The sequence below is a fragment of the Apium graveolens genome, chromosome 5 (genome assembly GCF_009905375.1).
Source record: "Apium graveolens cultivar Ventura chromosome 5, ASM990537v1, whole genome shotgun sequence".
Classification (NCBI taxonomy): domain Eukaryota; kingdom Viridiplantae; phylum Streptophyta; class Magnoliopsida; order Apiales; family Apiaceae; genus Apium; species Apium graveolens.
In genome coordinates, this window is record NC_133651.1 from 307,260,081 (window position 1) to 307,277,284 (window position 17,204).

The 17,204-nt window shown below is 40.0% G+C and overlaps 3 protein-coding genes across 3 annotated transcripts; 1 reads left to right on the forward strand and 2 right to left on the reverse strand.

Moving 5' to 3' along the window:
• Nucleotides 1-1,293: 1,293 nt before the first annotated feature.
• LOC141661182 (uncharacterized) lies at nt 1,294-1,698 on the reverse strand. Its single transcript, XM_074468166.1, has one exon. It carries the CDS (start codon nt 1,696-1,698, stop codon nt 1,294-1,296), a length of 405 nt encoding a protein of 134 aa, XP_074324267.1.
• Nucleotides 1,699-6,571: 4,873 nt separating this feature from the next.
• On the forward strand, nt 6,572-8,507 carry LOC141659342 (long-chain-alcohol oxidase FAO1-like). The gene has a single exon (XM_074466152.1). It carries the CDS (start codon nt 6,649-6,651, stop codon nt 8,476-8,478), a length of 1,830 nt encoding a protein of 609 aa, XP_074322253.1. The 5' UTR covers nt 6,572-6,648; the 3' UTR covers nt 8,479-8,507.
• A 77-nt stretch (nt 8,508-8,584) lies between these two features.
• Nucleotides 8,585-15,641, reverse strand: LOC141659341 (phosphate transporter PHO1). The gene is made up of 15 exons (XM_074466151.1): nt 15,323-15,641; nt 14,657-14,749; nt 14,081-14,318; nt 13,063-13,402; nt 12,667-12,715; nt 12,503-12,574; nt 11,273-11,402; nt 10,970-11,090; nt 10,391-10,640; nt 10,116-10,220; nt 9,990-10,034; nt 9,736-9,888; nt 9,352-9,630; nt 9,120-9,256; nt 8,585-9,046 (listed from the first exon to the last, which is right to left on the reverse strand). The coding sequence occupies exons 1-15, from the start codon at nt 15,563-15,565 to the stop codon at nt 8,956-8,958; spliced, it is 2,346 nt and encodes a 781-aa protein (XP_074322252.1). The 5' UTR covers nt 15,566-15,641; the 3' UTR covers nt 8,585-8,955.
• Nucleotides 15,642-17,204: the final 1,563 nt, after the last annotated feature.

Here is a 17,204-nt window from a genome sequence, read left to right on the forward strand (position 1 = left end):
CTAGTCGGAGCACTTCTTTAACCCTATAGGGGCCTTCCTAGTTGGGTTGAAGTTTTCCCTGATTGGTCGGGTCCGAGGCCTCGGTGTGCCGGAGTACCAAGTCTCCTTCTTCATACTCTCTGATTTTTGCCTTCTTCCCAAAGTAGAGTTTTGTCTTTTCTTTGTAGTCTTCCATCCTTTTTACCGCCTTGTCTCTTACCTCATCCAGGAGCTCCAGGTTGGTCTTAAGTCCCTCAATGTTTGAGAACTCGTCAAAGTTAATGACCCTGTGGGAAGGGGACCCGGTTTCGATTGGTATGCGGGCTTCGGTACCGTACGCAAGCTTAAAGGGGGTCTCATTCGTTCCTGTCCTGGGGGTGGTTCTGTAGGACCACAGGACTTTTGGAAGCTCATCAGGCCAAATTTTCTTGGACTCCTCTAGCCTTTTTTCCAGGCCCCGAAGTATGGTTCTGTTAGTTACTTCGACCTGTCCATTCCCCTGAGGGTGCGCAACCGACACTCTTTTGTGCTTGATTCTGAGCTCTTTCAGATATGCTTCAAATTCGGACCCGACGAACTGCGGGCCATTGTCGGAGATGAGAACTACAGGGATCCCGAACCTCATGACGATTGCGTCCATGAACTTGATACAATCTTGTTGATTGATTGTCCTCACGGGCTTGGCTTCTGCCCACTTTGTCATGTAATCAATGGCTACCAGGACGTAGCGGAGGTCACCTTTTTCTCGGGAAAAGGGGCCCATGATGTCTATGTCCCAAACAGCAAATGGGATAGGAGATAATACCGATACTGGCAGGCTGGGGCTTTGCCTGGGAACATTGCTGAATTTCTGGCACTGGGGGCATTTCTTAACATGAGCTACGGAGGCAGAGTGGACTGTGGGCCAATAATATCCTTGTCTGATGACTTTGTAAGCTAGAGATTTGGCCGCCAGGTGGTCTCCGCATATGCCTTCATGAACTTCTCGAAGGCAATAATTGGCCTCATCTGGGTCCACGCATTTCAGGGTGGGTGCTGAAAAGGTTCTTCTGTATAACTGACCATCTTCCAGGAAGAAACGAGCAGCTTTGTGCTTCAAGTACCTGGCCTTGTTCTGGTCTTCCGGGAGCGTCCCATCTCTTAAGTAAGCTATGTAGGGAGTCATCCAATTGTCTGGGCTCCCGATGCATAGGACCTCAGCTCGCTCTGTGCTGGGTACTTTGAGTTCTTTGAAGTATACTGAACTGACGAGGTCCGAAGTATTCTGCATGAGCTTGGACAGCTCATCTGCCTTGGAGTTCTCTTCTTTGTTGATTAGAAGTATGGTGATGTCGGGAGTGCTTCCAAGATATTCCGTACCATAGCCTGGTACTGTGCCAATGTTGGGTCTTTCGCGATATATTCTCCACTGGTTTGCTTGACCACGATATGAAAATCACTGTAGACGGTCATCTTTGAAATACCAAGAGATTTTTCCAATCTGAGCCCGGAGATGAGTGCCTCATATTCAGCCTGATTATTCGTTGCCTTGAAAGCAAAGGTTATTGCATGTTGAATGGTAAAGCCCTCGAGGCTAATAAGGATGAGGCCCGCTCTGGATCTTTCGGCCGTGGATGATCCATCAACATAGAGCTTCCGACATTTTGTTTCTGTGTTGGTTCCTTCCGGGATTATATCTTGGGGGGAGGGCAGGTGCCGCTCCGGGAAGGTGCATTCCATGACGAATTCGGCTAAGGCCTGGGCCTTTATTGCCGTGCGTGGCACAAACTTGATGTTAAATTGACTTAATTCAATGGCCCAGCTAACCAACCTTCCAGAGGCATCTGGCTTGTAGATGATTTTCCTGAGCTGCTGGTCTGTGACCACTCTTATCTCTCGGCCTTGGAAGTATTGTCTCAGCTTCCTGCTGGAGTGTACAAGGGCCAAGGCGAATTTTTCCAAGTTTGAGTACCGAGTCTCGGCATCCTTGAGGACTTGGATGACATAGTAGATGGGGTTCTACATTCCTCCTTCCTCCCGGACCAGTGCCGAAGAGACAACCTTGGGGCCCGCGGCGATGTAGAGAGATAAAGGTTCTCCGGGCTTGGCTTTGGAAAGCACCGGGGGGTTCATCAGGTGCCTCTTGATTTCTTCGAAAGCTGTGCGATATTCTGGGGTCCAATCCACTAACTTCTTGTTCCGGGCTCCTTTTAGCAGCTCAAAGAATAGGAAGAATCTTTCTGCCAGCCTCAGGATAAACCTTCGGAGGGCCGCTAGGCATCCTGCCAACTTCTGGATGTCCTTCTGTGTGTGGGGTATCTTCATTTCTATTATGGCGTTGATTTTCTCCGGGTTTGCTTCTATTCCTCTTTCGCTGACCAAGAATCCCAGGAATTTTCCTGAAGGTACCCCGGATGCACATTTTTCCGGATTCAGCTTCATGTTGTATCTCCTCAGGTTGTCAAAACACTCCTTGAGGTCTTTTATGTGATCTGGGGTGGTGAGTGACTTGGAGATCATGTCATCTACATAAAATTCCATGTTCCTCCCTAACTGGCTCTTGAAAATTGTGTTAATCATTTTCTGGTAGGTGGCTCCGGCGTTGATGAGCCCGAAAGGCATCATGATGAAGGCATAGACTGCCCTATGAGTGATGAAGGCTGTTTTGGCGATGTCTTCGGGATTCATGCGAACCTGGTTGTATCCCGAAAAGGCGTCCATGAAGCTGGGCATGGTGTGACCCGAAGTTGCGTCGATTAGCTGGTTAATATTTGGGAGGGGATAGGAATCTTTAGGAAATACAGCGTTGAGGCTCGTGTAGTCGACACACATTCTCCACTTTTCATTCGGCTTCTTGACTAGCACCACATTGGCGAGCCAGTCGGGATACTTGATTTCGCAGATGATGTCGGCCCTGAGCAGCTTCTCTATCTTTTCGTCTATTGCTTGCTGTCGTTCGGGAGCAAAGTTTCTCCTTTTCTGTTTGATCGGCTTTTTCCTCGGGTCTACATCCAGACTGTGCATTGCCACAGACTGATCGATCCCGGGCATATCTTCCGGTGCCCATGCGAATACATCCGCATATTCTCTTAACAGCGAGATGAGCTCTTCTTGGAAGAACGTCTCTAGGCCTTTTCCAATTTTCAGTTTCCGGGTGGGGTTCCCGGGGTCCAATTCTATCTCCATCGTCTGGGCGGCCGGTTCTACCTTGGTTTTCTCTCTTATTTCTACAACTTTCTGTATCCGGGCGTCGGCGTTGGTTACACTGTATCCCGAATCGTCTATCATGTTGACGTCCGACTTTAGCCTTTTGCTGAAATGTTCACGATGCTTCTTGCGACTTTGGCCTTTGGGTAGGGCCATTGCCTTCTTTCTGTATTCTGGGTCAGTTTCGGCCATGACCAGCGCCTGTCTGTAGTATTTTCCCGAAGTGCCCCGGTCCCCCCTAAGTTCTGCGATGCCTCCCGGGGTGGGAAACTTCAGCTTCAGGTGAATTGTAGACGGGATGGCCCAAAACTTAGTGATGGTAGGTCTTCCCAGGATCATGTTATAAGAGGATGCAACACTTACCACGTAGAACTTCATGATATGAGATACCTGTCGGGGTGCGGCACCAAAGACCATGGGGAGGTATATTACCCCGTGGATTGGGATCATATTGTTCCCGAATCCATAGAGAGGGTCTTCGAGGCATGGATCCATGCGGAGGTGTCCCAACTTCATCCTGTTAAGGGTATGCTCGAAAACAATGTTTGCTGAGGAACCATTATCAACCAAAATTCTTTGTACCTCATTGTCTGCGATGTCGAGAGTCACGACCAGGGCTTGGTTGTGCTCGGGATCCAGGCCTTCATAATCTTTATTGGAGAAATATATGCGCTCATCTTCAGCGGGCTGGATCATCAAGACATCATTGCCCTCGTCTGGACTCCGGGGTGGGGAGGAGGTCCCCCCAAAAATCATGTTGACCACATGTTTCCCGCCACCAGAGGGCTTATCTCTGTCATCAAGTCTTCTCTGTAGGTACTGGTTCATGTTGCCCTTTTTGATCTGATCTTCAATGAACATTTTGAAAGAGAAGCAGTTCTCCGTGGCGTGGCCATGATCTTCGTGGTATCCGCAATGCTTGTCCCGGGCCCTATTCCCGGGGGTGCCAACAACGGCTTCGGGGGATAATAAAAGGACTTCACCTTGACTTCTCTCAAGATGTCGGCCCGGGGCCGATTGAGCGGAGTCCATTCGGGCTCCGGTTTTGGTTCCCTCTTAGGCTTGGGCTTCCTTTCACTCTTCTGGGGTCTGGAGTTGTCGTCCCGGGGTGGGGTCCCCCTGGATTGCTGCACATAATTGGTCTGTCTGTCTGTCCTATGTCTTTTCTTTTCTGTAGGTGCGGCGGTGTTCCGGGGACTCATCCTCATCCCGGATCCTCCTATCATCTTCATTGAGGTGAGAACGTCATTTTCCTTGATAAACTTTGAAGCCATCGCATAAGCCGAGGCGAGGCTTTGGGGCTCCCTATGGATTAGGTCCTTCACGTAGCCTTCACACGAAACCGGGTGGAGATTACGCCGGAAGATATTCACGGCTTCCTTCTTTTCAAGATTGGAGAGCTGGTTGACTGATTCTAGGAATCTTTTGATGAACTCTGGCAGAGTTTCTCTGCTTCTCTGTTGAATGGTTTCCAGGTGGCACATCTGGAGCTCGTTCATACGGTTCGCCCTGAACCTCTTGAGAAATATCTCCCGGAAGTCCTTCCAAGAGTCGATGCTCTGGGAGGAGATTCGACTGAACCATTTCTGCGCCCTACCCTTTAGTGTTGAGGCGAAGAAACGACATTTGGTGAGGTCATTGTAGTCGTATATGTTCGAGATCTGTTCAAAGTAGTTGAGATGTTCTTCAGGGTCGGCAAGCCCGTCAAAAGAGTCGAAGTTGAAGTGTTTGAGTGTGGGTTCCCTGAGGGTGGATACCAGCTTTCTGGTGAAGGGCGTAGCCGCCGCCCCGACTTCCACATCTCCCTCCACTTTTCGTTTGAGATCCCGGAGAGCCCGGGCCATTTGCTCCTACTTAGATTCCTTTCCGGGTTCAGAATCCGAAGAGACATGGATCCGGCGTGCCTTCTTCTTTAGTTTGGCCTCCTCCTCTTGGACTCTCTTTTCAATGTTGGCTTTGGCCTCTTCCTCCTTCCGGATGCGGTCCCGGAGCGTGGCCCTCTTGATCTCGTCTCGGGCGTCCTCTGATGGCCTCTTAGTTTTGCCGATTCGATCCAAGATCGAGCCCCGGGATTCTTCCGAGTGTTCTTCCTAGTCTTCCGGACGGGTTTCAGGAGCCTTGTTCTTTTCCTTCCACATGTCCATAGCCGCTTGAATCTGCTCTAGGGTCATATTTCCCCAAGGGTTTGTGGAGGTTCCAGCATACTTGTGGGCTGCTTTCTCTATGGTTAGCCTCTGGTCTCCGGGCTGTAGCTGAAATGAAGCACGAGCTGTGGGGGGCTCTTCATCTATATCTTCCATCTCGTCGTCCCTGGGCGGGGCAACGGTGGGCTGAATGGTTCCGGAGATCGAGGTTTTGCTTTTTCGCGTGGTCATTGGTTTCAGAACCGATTATGGGTGATGGTGCATGGATGGGTAACTGTTCTGGAGGAAAAAATAAGGAAAGTAAGCTGTAAAGAGAGTGAGGGTTTTTGTCCTTACCAGAGAGAAGGTTTCTTTGACTTTGTAGTTGTGTAATGTAGCTGGAGATGACACCACATCACCGGAGGTTCGAGCCCTCCTTCTAGCGCCAATGATAACTCGGTTTCTTCCCCGGTCTTCTCCTTTCTCACACGCGCTGGGACCCAACTTCTGTAGTGGTTGGAGTGTGATTAACCTGCTAAGTAGGGGTCTCTGCAAAACAGAACCGGAGGGGGGTTGTATCCCACGGCAACTCCGGTGTGAGAATAAGAAATGGGCTTTTTTGAAGAAGAAGAAAAGAGAAGAATGAGCTATTCAAAAATATGTGAGGGTGTGTGTGTAGGTGTGTAGCAGTCAAATGTTTTTCAACCCCTAAAACCCTCTTTTTGGGGCCTTTTATAAGTCTCAAGATTTAGGGTTTTTGGGGTTTGTACCTCTTCATCCTGACCTTTGATCATTCTTGGTTGGTGATAGGTTGGATGGTCCAGATGGGCTGTGTGGTCAGGTGTCCTTTCTCCATCAGAGTTATCTTGGGATAATTACCCGTGAATGGCTGGGATGCAATTATTTTATTTTGGGTAACATGAGACAGTTGACTGTTTTGTCCTGTGCCACGTGGCACCGAGGACCACCCCAGCTTGGGCCTGGGGTGTTATCTCTTTTAGGCCTCTGTTTTTTTATCTTGGCCTGATTACTTCAGGCCTATCACGTTGGTTTGATATAATTGTATGTGTTTCCAATCATCACAGAAACACAATTCATTTCCTAACTAAAGATCAGATTAGAACATGTCCTGTAAAAGATTATATTCTGTTTTCGTGTTGTTCAAACCTGTAAATATGGAAGTATCTAATATTGTTATTACAGTTTATGTATCCAGAAAAAAGTGACAATTTAGTTGTGAGAATTAGTTATTCTAAACTCAAGTGCTAGCTAAAATAGTTTAGGATTGATATTTTTATTGCTTGAACTCGCTGGGAAGATTATATTAGTTTAGTGCAGCTTGTGGTATAATTTTGTTGGAATGATAAGTTGTTTACTGAATTTGAATTCTAACATTAGTCATAAAAACTTTCAGGCTAATGAGAATTCTGAAAATCCAGTATGGAAAGCCATTGGCTACAATGTGGATAAGCTCGAGGAGAAGTTCTCAGAAAAAGAGGCAAGACCTCTCGATAAAGGAATGGTTGAAACCATCTATGAGACTGAATCAAGCTTTGTTCATTCACTCACCCAAAAAGGCCTTACTGTCAACAAAGATCCTAAACAACGAGACACATACAAGATTACATGTGATGTTGTTATTGTAGGGTCTGGTTGTGGTGGAGGTGTGGCAGCTTCAGTGCTTGCCAAATCAGGCTATAAGGTAGTGGTTCTCGAAAAAGGTAACTACTTCACAAAGAATGACTATTCTTCCCTGGAAGGACCTTCCATGTCCCAGCTATATGAAAATGGAGGTATTCTTTCAACTATCGATGGGAAAACAATGATCATGGCAGGATCAACAGTTGGTGGTGGTTCAGCAATTAACTGGTCAGCCTGCATCAAAACACCAAAGAATGTGCTGCAAGAATGGAGTGATGAACACAAGCTCCAACTTTTTACAAGCTCAGAGTATAAATCTGCTGTGGATACAGTGTGGGAAAGAATTGGGGTTACGGAGAAATGTGTTGAAGAGGGTTTCCAGAATCAAATTCTTCGTACAGGGTGTGAAAGACTTGGTTTTGAAGTTGAAGCAGTTGCAAGGAATTCCTCAAAGAATCATTACTGTGGTTCTTGCTGTTATGGATGTAAATCAGGAGATAAGAAAGGCACCGACGTGACTTGGCTGGTCGATGCAGTAGATGCTGGTGCAGTTATCATATCAGGATGCAAAGCTGAGAAATTCATAATAGAAAAGAATTCAAGGAATCTGCATTGTGAAAGAATAAGGAAAAAGAAATGCCATGGAGTGATTGCAAAATTTAATCTTAAAGAGGATGTTAACATTAATAAGAAGAGCATCCTTCATGTTGAGGCGAAAGTAACTATCTCAGCATGTGGAGCTCTCTTGACACCACCTCTTCTGATCTCTAGCGGGTTAAGAAATCAAAACATTGGCCTGAACCTTCATCTACACCCGGTTTTGATGGCATGGGGGTATTTTCCAGAAGAAACTAGTTCAGAGTACAAAGGAAAACATTACCAAGGCGGAATTATTACATCTCTTTGTAAGGTTGTTGATTCTAAGTCTAACAACGTCAGAGCTGTAATTGAAGCTCCTGCATTATTACCAGGATCCTTTGCTGGATTATGTCCTTGGGAGTCTGGACTAGACTACAAGACAAGAATGTTGAAGTATGCTAGAACAGCTCATTTATTTGCGATGGTCAGGGACCGAGGATCAGGGAAAGTAAGGGCGGAAGGGAGGATAAGTTATAAAATGAACAAGGAAGATAAAGAAAATATTAGAGCAGGTCTGAAGGAAGCATTGCAGATTTTGATTGCAGCAGGAGCTGTTGAGGTGGGAACTCATCGGAGTGATGGCCAGAGATTTAAATGTAATGGGACTACTGCAATGGAGCTGAAAGAATTTCTTGACCAGATATCTGCTCCTCAAGGGCCAAAATCGATGGAAAAATATTGGACAACCTATTCAACAGCCCATCAAATGGGAAGTTGTAGAATGGGGATTGATGACACTCGAGGTGCAGTTGATGATAATGGGGAGAGTTGGGAAGCACAAGACCTTTTCGTTTGTGATGCTAGTGTTCTACCTACTGCTGTTGGAGTTAATCCAATGATTACGATCCAAGCAACTGCTTATTGCCTCTCCAACAAGATCACAGAGATTTTGAAGAGAAGGCATACCTAGATTAATCTTCAAACCCTTCTTGTCCTGTGCATTTTGCACATAATTTACAATTATATACACTGTTTCACTTCATCATATTCATATTTGTTTTGGAGAAGATTCTGAATTTCTCAAAAATTTCATTGAGTAGAAAACACACAAATTGGCATTAAGTTTATACCAGTTCAGGAAAATCCGAGACTTTGAATGAATATGCATTGTTACAAATTGCCAAAGCTAGTAAAATGATAATTACATATACGAGGTAAAAAAAGATAAATTTATTAGGTAGATATGATATAACCTTTTATTTCTTGCCTTCTGCCTTGCACCTGGCGACATGCAGCTCCATTCTTTGCTAATACATTTTCCAAGAATTGGCAATTCGTAACAAAGATTTCTTCACTGCCACAATCAACAATCCCCTTCCCTTGGACGTTCCTCGTGAAATGACCCTTCTGGAAAGTACCATCACTTGTGCATCTGTACATCTCTTTTTCAGTCATCAGAATCAAAATCCCGGAATGGCAAAGGAACTGCCTTAACAGCTCTGTAATTTCCAGAATTGTTCAAGTGTTCATTCTCCAACCTGTAATATATCACAGTATTAGATTCTTTAAAACAAGGTGCCATTTTCCTGTGAGGTGATGTACAATATATACCTGTAGAAATTCCAGTGCCCTCGTCGAATGACCTCTAATGAAGCCAAGAAAAAGTCTAACAGTCTCGATTCAATCATCCCAACATTAAATTTCATGACAGTTTCCAACCAAGCAACCCTTAGAACAACATTTATGGCCTGCAATTTGCATTGCACATCTCATAAGATATATGGTTTCAAGAAAGTTCACTTCAAATCAAATTATAATCAGCACCAAAGAACGGAGAGCTTACGATGGATATGTAATAGATGCTCTTATTCTTTAGTATTAGTTCATCTCTGAGCCAGGGGTTTTTGGATTTCGGATTCATTAGTCCCCAGTCTTTGACAAAGTCCCAGTATAACTGATATACTGTGGCCACTAGCGAGGTTAGCAATACTATAATCATCCACGTCGTGTTTGGCTGCTTGGCATAGGTTAGTCGAGCCCCAGCTGCCACCATGGCAGACACATATTTCCCTAAGTTTGCTAGGTGGCTTACATCAGCTTCATCAAACCATCGCCTAGCACACTAAAAATTACACAAGCAAATAAATTTTTTAAATTTTACTGTAAAATGAGTAAATACAAAAAATTGACTCATTCCATTGCAAGATTTTAAGAGTTTTTTTAGTACCTGCATAGCACGCCAATAGTATGGAGCGAAAGAGATAACATAAGCTAGTTCTCTGTACATTTTTCCGGATTTGCAGGTTGCATATTGGTGTGTTTTGAAACTCCCTGCAGTAAAGTAGCACACTGTAGACTCCAAGTGCCTCATCAATGGAATCTGTATATATTTGTTTTACAATTGATTAGCCAATGTCAAAGAATTTGTGTCCAAGAAACATTTAAGAAATTCTGCAACATCGGGCTCAGAGTACACGGTACCTGGCTAGTAAGTTGATCAGCCATGAAAAAGTCTACCAGTAAAACCTACAAAAGAATAACCATTTATCATCATATGCTTCGAGTAAAATTATCTAAAGAAAAGAAAGAGAGATGGATGCATAGTACCTTATAAAATGGAGAGCAGACTATGTTTCGTATAATTCTGAGGAAACAGTATCGAGTTGGACGATAAAAAATGTTCAGCGGACATACTAGGAGCGCAATGAAACACTGAAATGGATTCCCAAGAACAATGTGAATATCAGTGAGCTACATTTTAACCATTGTCACTTGTTTATACAAGTTCAAATGTTATTTCTACTTCAGAGAAAACTTAAAATTGAGTTGCTTAATGTCACTATGTTGCGAGATTTAATGACAAAGTAGGGAAAAAATCTAACCACAAGGAGAATGCCAGGGACAGTATCAGCTTTGGAAGGTGGAAATCCATTAGAGAGTAAGATAAGGTGGATAACCATGGCTCCAACCACAGAAGTCATCATGCAAGTGCAGATGAGGAAGGCGTCTCGATATTTCAGTGCAGTACTAGGCTGGAACTCAAAAATGAAGTTGTAATTGATCCGCGTTACCTTCCACCAAAACAGAACGCAGCCATACGCAAACATGTGTAAGCTGGCAAGTGCAAACACGCTGCACAATTTTTTGAAGAGTGTTAATCAGTCAGGTACAACCATATGTACAGAGTCAAAATTTAGAGCTAGTTTATCTGCAGATACTGGAATTTTCATATTTGTAAAATTTATTGTGGAGATACTAGCCCATGCAAGCCACTGCCACCAGTTTGCAGATTTTACTGCACTATAGTTCTCTAGGCTATAAAAATGTATTGTTTAGGCAATTTCATTTCGTGTCGTGTACGAAAATCCCGAGTTTGCTTAAGCATAGTAATGCTTAAAGCATGACATGCACAAAAAATGGCCAGGAGTGATGTAAAATGAGCATAAAGTGAAAGGAAGTACCTGAAAACAGGGTAGACAGTTTCCATATAAGCAACTTGTGTTGTAGGAGAAAACATGCCACTCAAATGTGCCAAAATTATGTACACACCAAACAGTGTTACAAAACAGCCTGTGAACAAGCCTGAAAAAACACAAAAAGTGGACCCCACCAAATAAAATCAGATTTTCTTGATTCTTAGCATATCACCTGACCAAATATTTACAGGCATGGATGACATGCACATATAGTTAATTGCATATATAATTAGCATATATAATTAATTGCATATTTGATCTGTATGTGTGTATGTTAAGGAGTTATACCAACAAAAAAGGTGATCATGTGGGATTCTTTGTGTTGCTGGGGTCTCAAGAATTTCATTGCCTTTTTCCTGTCATTGTTGGCAAAGTGCTGGGTGAACAAGGACTCCACTTCATCCATTAGTCTTACCACCTAGACATGTCAAAACATACTGTTATAAGTATTTGTTTTGAGAATCTCGGACGAGCGATAGTCGAACTCCGGAAGACACTAGCCCCTCAGTATTAACTATCTCACGATGTCTACAAGTTTATTACATGCATGCATAACATTCAAACATAAGTCTATTTTTTAATGAATTAATATCATTTTTTATATTCCTTTGATTCCAACAACAGTTAACTTTGGAAAAGGAACAGTTCTGCAGATCTACTTGGATCACAACAAAAGAGAGAGAATAGAATAAGGAACAAGAGACCATATGAAATGCGTATGTTTTTTAAACTATTTTATATTGCTTGTGTCGTCATTATTCACTACCTAGAGCAAAAAGATGAATTAAGACATTCTTTACTATTTTTAATTAAAGCAAATGCTTAATTACCAATCAAGCTCATAATCATCAATAAATTTCTTTCTGATACTAGTGTTCCATTAACATCTTCTCTCCTCCATTAGAATTTACTATTATATATTGCAAGTGGGTTGTTGATTAATTTGTGGACATGCATATAGGTGAGCACTATGTCTATATCTAACACACATGCTTAGTGTGGCTATTACTAGTATTTAAGTACAATATTCAAATGCCTTAAAATTATAAAGGAATGTTTAGTTAGCTAGTAGGAGTAATTAATTTAGAACTTAAAACTTTGACCTAAAATTGTAAGTATCTGTTTAACAGCACATTATCATTACTTAATTCTTTTATAATTTGATTCAGTGAATCATTTATTTGAAGAAACGAGAAATGTTAGAGTTATCGAACGATTTTTAAAATTATTCATAAATACTAATTTGTAACACGTATATTTAGTATTTTTTCCTAATGATGTGATAAGATCTGTAAGTATAAATTAAAATGTGACAAATATCATAATAAGTTAGTTAGAAAAAAATTTGATAACAAATTTGGAATATCTAGCATTACTCTAAGAAAAATGCTAAAAGAACTCAAATTTTATCTCACAATTTTCTCCAAATGCTTATATGTACCTAAAACTTATAATAATTTTGAATATCTAACATTGCTCGCAAGCATAGATAAATTTGATCATCTAACTAAAAATTACCTTATCAGAACTAATGAAGTGTGATCTCTTTACCACTTTCAGGTAACTTGCTGATGCATCCTGGTTGGATACCTGAGCCAGAATTATATAACAAAAAATCATTAATTTGAGTACTAATTAATCATTTTTTGTAGGAAAATGATACAAAATAATTATTGTTTTACCTTATCAAACTTTTTTAGTATCTTCGTAAACGCCACCATATTCAAAGAACTGCCAACAATTTACATAGCACTGTATTGCTTAGAGTATGTTATGTAAAACTAGTAATTAAAACAAAGCATTAAATAAAGCAGTTTTTATCATTATGTACAGTTTTTAAGTTTAAGCAGTAATTCCTACACCAGAAATTGATATTATAGCTAAAATTTGGGAAAATAAAAGAAGCATGATCACCTATATATGCAAATGTATAAAATATTACATGCACGGTAACATTAAAATGGAATAATCTTGTCAAATGAATATATTTTTCCGATCTCGATGTTCAGTAAATGTCTTGTTTTAAGCGTACTCATTTATCAAGATTTAACTGTACAGAGAAAATGAAAATGAAATACCTGTAGGTTTTAAGTAAGCCAAGACCTCTGTAGAGTTCAACAAAAGCGCCTCTGATCATTTTCTCAGCACACTGAATCTTTTTCCTGTTAACAAAATCTCCTTGCCCTTCTTTTTTCGGATTATTCACTAAATCTTCCCATAACATTGATGTAACTGCTGATATTGTTCGAGCCGGAGTTGTTGCCGGAATATCAATCCTCATTGCACCTTTTGGCTTGCTTCCCTTCTTCGTCTTCCCCGAGTTTATGAAATTTATTCCGTTTTTCTGTAGTGCAGCAATTACATCATCCGTCTGAGATGAATTATCCGTTGGACTGTCACAACAATCATTCCCACTTTCTGCAGAACAAATCATGTATTGTTAGGGATGTATAAATCTGCACATTTTAAAAGATTTAATTCTGTAAGGCCAATTATATTTTATACAATTATCTACTGATAGTTAAAAAAAATAGCTGAATCCGCGTGTAAATAGATATCTTAAAAATAAAATGTTTTGCGTTCAAAAAGTCTGGTGATAGCAGTCATATCATCTATCTTTCGGTTAGCAATATTATGTGAATGATTAGACTAGTAGAGAAGACATGAAAAATCAAGCAACTTTTCTTCACAGTCATTTTTCATTGCATGAATTAGCGTATAGATCTTCACTATTTAGTGTATTGACTTTAACAACCAATAATTTTATTTATAACACTAATTAGAGAGATGTACTAATCTTCACTAAGCAGAAAGAAAGGAAATGTTTGTGTTGATTAATTATCACGCGCAAACTCTTAACTGAAAATAGTTGTTATGCTATAATTAGCATATAACAAACTCTAGTGCACAACAAAAAAAATGATGAATGTGTCGTGTGGAAAACTATATGACCACAAATAGTTTGAAAGATAACTAAAACCACTATGAGTTGCTTGTGCTAGTCCACATTTGTTATACTACATTTTAGTTGTAACAGAGTTGTAAAAAGAGTTGTAAATGACTTCTTAGTTCTGTATCACACACATAAGAACTGACCAGAATTTGTATCAGAGTTCCTGGTGGAGAAGGACATGGAGCGAGAAAAGAACCCAGAGCCTGATTTCGAAGACAGTTTATGTTGTCGGCGTTCGTTCAAAACGTGTTTGAGATCTAACAAAATCTGAAGCTGCTTGTTCAAATTTTCTCCTCTCTCGATAAATTCCCCCTCCTTGCTTCTGTAAAACTGGTTCACTTTGTTGAGCTCATCATCCAGTGTTGCGAAATATTGTTTAATCTGCATGTGTTCATATACATAGCAAACATATGATTATTAATTAGTCTGCCATGAATTTGTTCTGCAAGAAAGTGTATGTCTGTTACAAAGATAATTTATTTTGAAAAATGTTATTTACAGAGCAATCTTTTTATTCGCATGATAATTTGTATTATAATTTTATGATTTATATCAACATGGAAAAAAATAGGTTCGATTTGCTTCATATCAAAATTTTGATCCGAAAATAATATTCTCTTGTATTTTGCATGGTTTTATCAGCTGGTCACTCCGAAAAACTTAATTTGTTAGAGTAAGGTCCCAGTCCCAACGTGACCTTTTTATCTCTTCGAGCTTACCTCATCTTCGTCGGAAAATAAATGGGAGAGTTCAGTTTCGTAAACTTCTTCTTCATCTTCACCTTCTTCTTGTATTTGTGTTTTGCTTCTTACCTGCGCGCAAAATTTACAATTTAAATTTTGATACAGGTCATTGTGAGTATTTAAGTCTCTATGTAATATCACAGCTGGAGTTTTGATGTGAAGAGGAATACAAGACTTTCACGTAATATAATGTGAAATATAATATGAGAAAGCATTAAAGCATGACGAAGAAAAGAAGATGGCATTCTCCTTACTTTGAGGTTGTTTTTTGGTTGAGTGTAGCTTAACGGCTTTAGTGCAACAGAAGAAAAGATGGACACGAAATAGATAATTTAACAGTGTAAACACTTAGCCATCGCTTAGCATGCATGATTAAAATTTCAGAGTCAATTTCACCTAGAAAACCTTGATTTGCTTTTTTTTAAAGGACAAAATCTCAAATAGGAAATTCATCAGTCCGTTTTATTGGAAAGCACATAATGTATAATGTACAAGTGTTTTCTGTGTGTGTGAGAGAGAGAGAGAGATAGATAGAGAGAGAGAGAGAGAGGGAGATGCTAGAGAGGGAGAGACAGACAGAGACAGAGACAGAGAGAAAGAGAGAGAGATGAATAGCTGATTTGCTTTTTAGCTTGTTTATACCTCTATAATCTGAGGGGTTTTGCTAGTAGCAGTGCAGAGGCAATCCGAGATTTTACTAGTAAGAAGTCGAATAGAATCAAGAATGGAGAAGCCAATATTGCAATCTTGATGATGAGGAGCATGTTTAGAAGATCTAGAGATCTTTATTCTCTTAATATGCTTCTTGAGCTGCCAGTAGTTTACAAAAGCATCCTTCCACTCCGGAATAAGCTGAGCTTCCAGCTGTTTCGAGAACTTCACCATCGCATATGGGGCTTAAATGAAGGTAACAAATGCCAAATTTAGAGAGAGAACAAATTGGCTTGGACATATAACAGGAGGTGCAGAGGTTTATATATAGCAGTGGAAACATGAGACATGTGTACGTTTTTTATGACTAAAAGTAAATATGTAATGGACTTTAACAATTAAACGAAACTATTTTTTTTTCTTTTTTGACATTTCTAAAAACTTCAACTCTGTGCTTTTATTCATAACATAAAAATAAAAAAGAACCCCAAACTGCAACTTACGATTTGGTGCATGTCGTGTCATTTGCACAGAAACAAGCACTCCTGATTTCATTACCAAAAGACTCTCAATGTTTAGGATCAAGGTTTTTCTTAATGTTTGTAGTATATGTTCCTGATTTCGTAATTTTTTTTATCAGATTAAAATCTAATTTTAAATGCAAATTCAAACCAAACTTTATTATCTTAATCCAGATTTATGTCCAGATTCATTCTTGTCTGATTTTGCACGGGATTGGGCTTTCTGTGTATATCCAAAATTTTAAAGTGTACTGTTCTCAAGTTAATTACTCAGATTTTTGATGGAATGCAGTTACAGTTAGACCAGACAATTTAGACAATTTCAACGACACGAAAATTTAGTGTTTAAGTATACGACATGAAAAAGTACACGACACAATATTCACGAATGAGATATTGTATCATACCTTTTGGGTACACGACACGAGATACACAAAATAAATATATTTTTAATTAAATATTAATATCTAAATTAAATACTTTTTAAATATAAATATGTATAATTATAATAAATACGTTAAAAATAATGCATAGCTTTATAATGTTGTGTATAAATGATTTAAATGTATATATTTCTTATAATTTTGTATATATTTTACCTAAAAATTCAATATTTATATTTATTTATTTACTTAAATATATCAATATTAATATTCAATTTTACACAAAACACGACACGAGAACGACACGAAACGAAGGTACACGAACACAAAAGTACGCGAGCCCAATGGGTAAGTTTTGTGTTTCGCTTTGAGTACACGATACGAAAAGATACACGACACGAAAGTATACGACACAAACGAACTGTCAGGTCTAATTATAGTATTGCTGAAAATTACTGCAAACAACTTGGGATCGACTTGTTACCGGTTCAAATAAATAGAGTCGAGACTCAGTATTCGTAAAAACTTGATCCAAATTCGAATAAATTTATTTATTCAAATATTTTTACAAGTAAAGCTACACCGTCAAAAGGTCTAGCCGCCTCCCTCCCTCATCTCTCATAGGATTTATTCTTTCTTGAGTAAATCGAGGTGTTTCCATTAATTTTTTCTGTGAAAAAATCCTAACTCCTTCATTTTTTTGTTCTCTTTAATTTTTTTTCAATAAAATCCAATTTTTTTGGGTGTTTGTGTGTCTTTTCTCTTGAAGTGTGTATTTTGTCTCTTCTTTTGAAGTGTTTTGTTATATTTTTGTTTAGTGGTTGGGTTTATTTGGTGTTGTATCTGTTGAGAACGAGTTTATTAATATTTATGGTGATCTAAAAATCATGCATCGAATTTGGGGCGGTAGTGATTATTGCAAGAACTCACCTTTCACAACCGAAGATTGTTCATCCTTCACAGGTTTAC

What these genes read in the sequence shown, in the direction of transcription:
- LOC141661182 (XM_074468166.1), bottom strand. Translation starts at nt 1,698, where the DNA reads ATGGAATGCACCTTCCCGGAGCGGCACCTGCCCTCCCCCCAAGATATA.
- LOC141659341 (XM_074466151.1), bottom strand. Translation starts at nt 15,565, where the DNA reads ATGGTGAAGTTCTCGAAACAGCTGGAAGCTCAGCTTATTCCGGAGTGG. An exon ending in AAACCCCTCAGATTATAGAG is followed by an intron (nt 14,750 to 15,322) that starts GTATAAACAAGC and finishes TTTTGCGCGCAG; the next exon opens with GTAAGAAGCAAAACACAAAT. An exon ending in ACTATTGGCGTGCTATGCAG is followed by an intron (nt 9,631 to 9,735) that starts GTACTAAAAAAA and finishes TGTAATTTTTAG; the next exon opens with TGTGCTAGGCGATGGTTTGA.
- LOC141659342 (XM_074466152.1), top strand. Translation starts at nt 6,649, where the DNA reads ATGATAAGTTGTTTACTGAATTTGAATTCTAACATTAGTCATAAAAAC.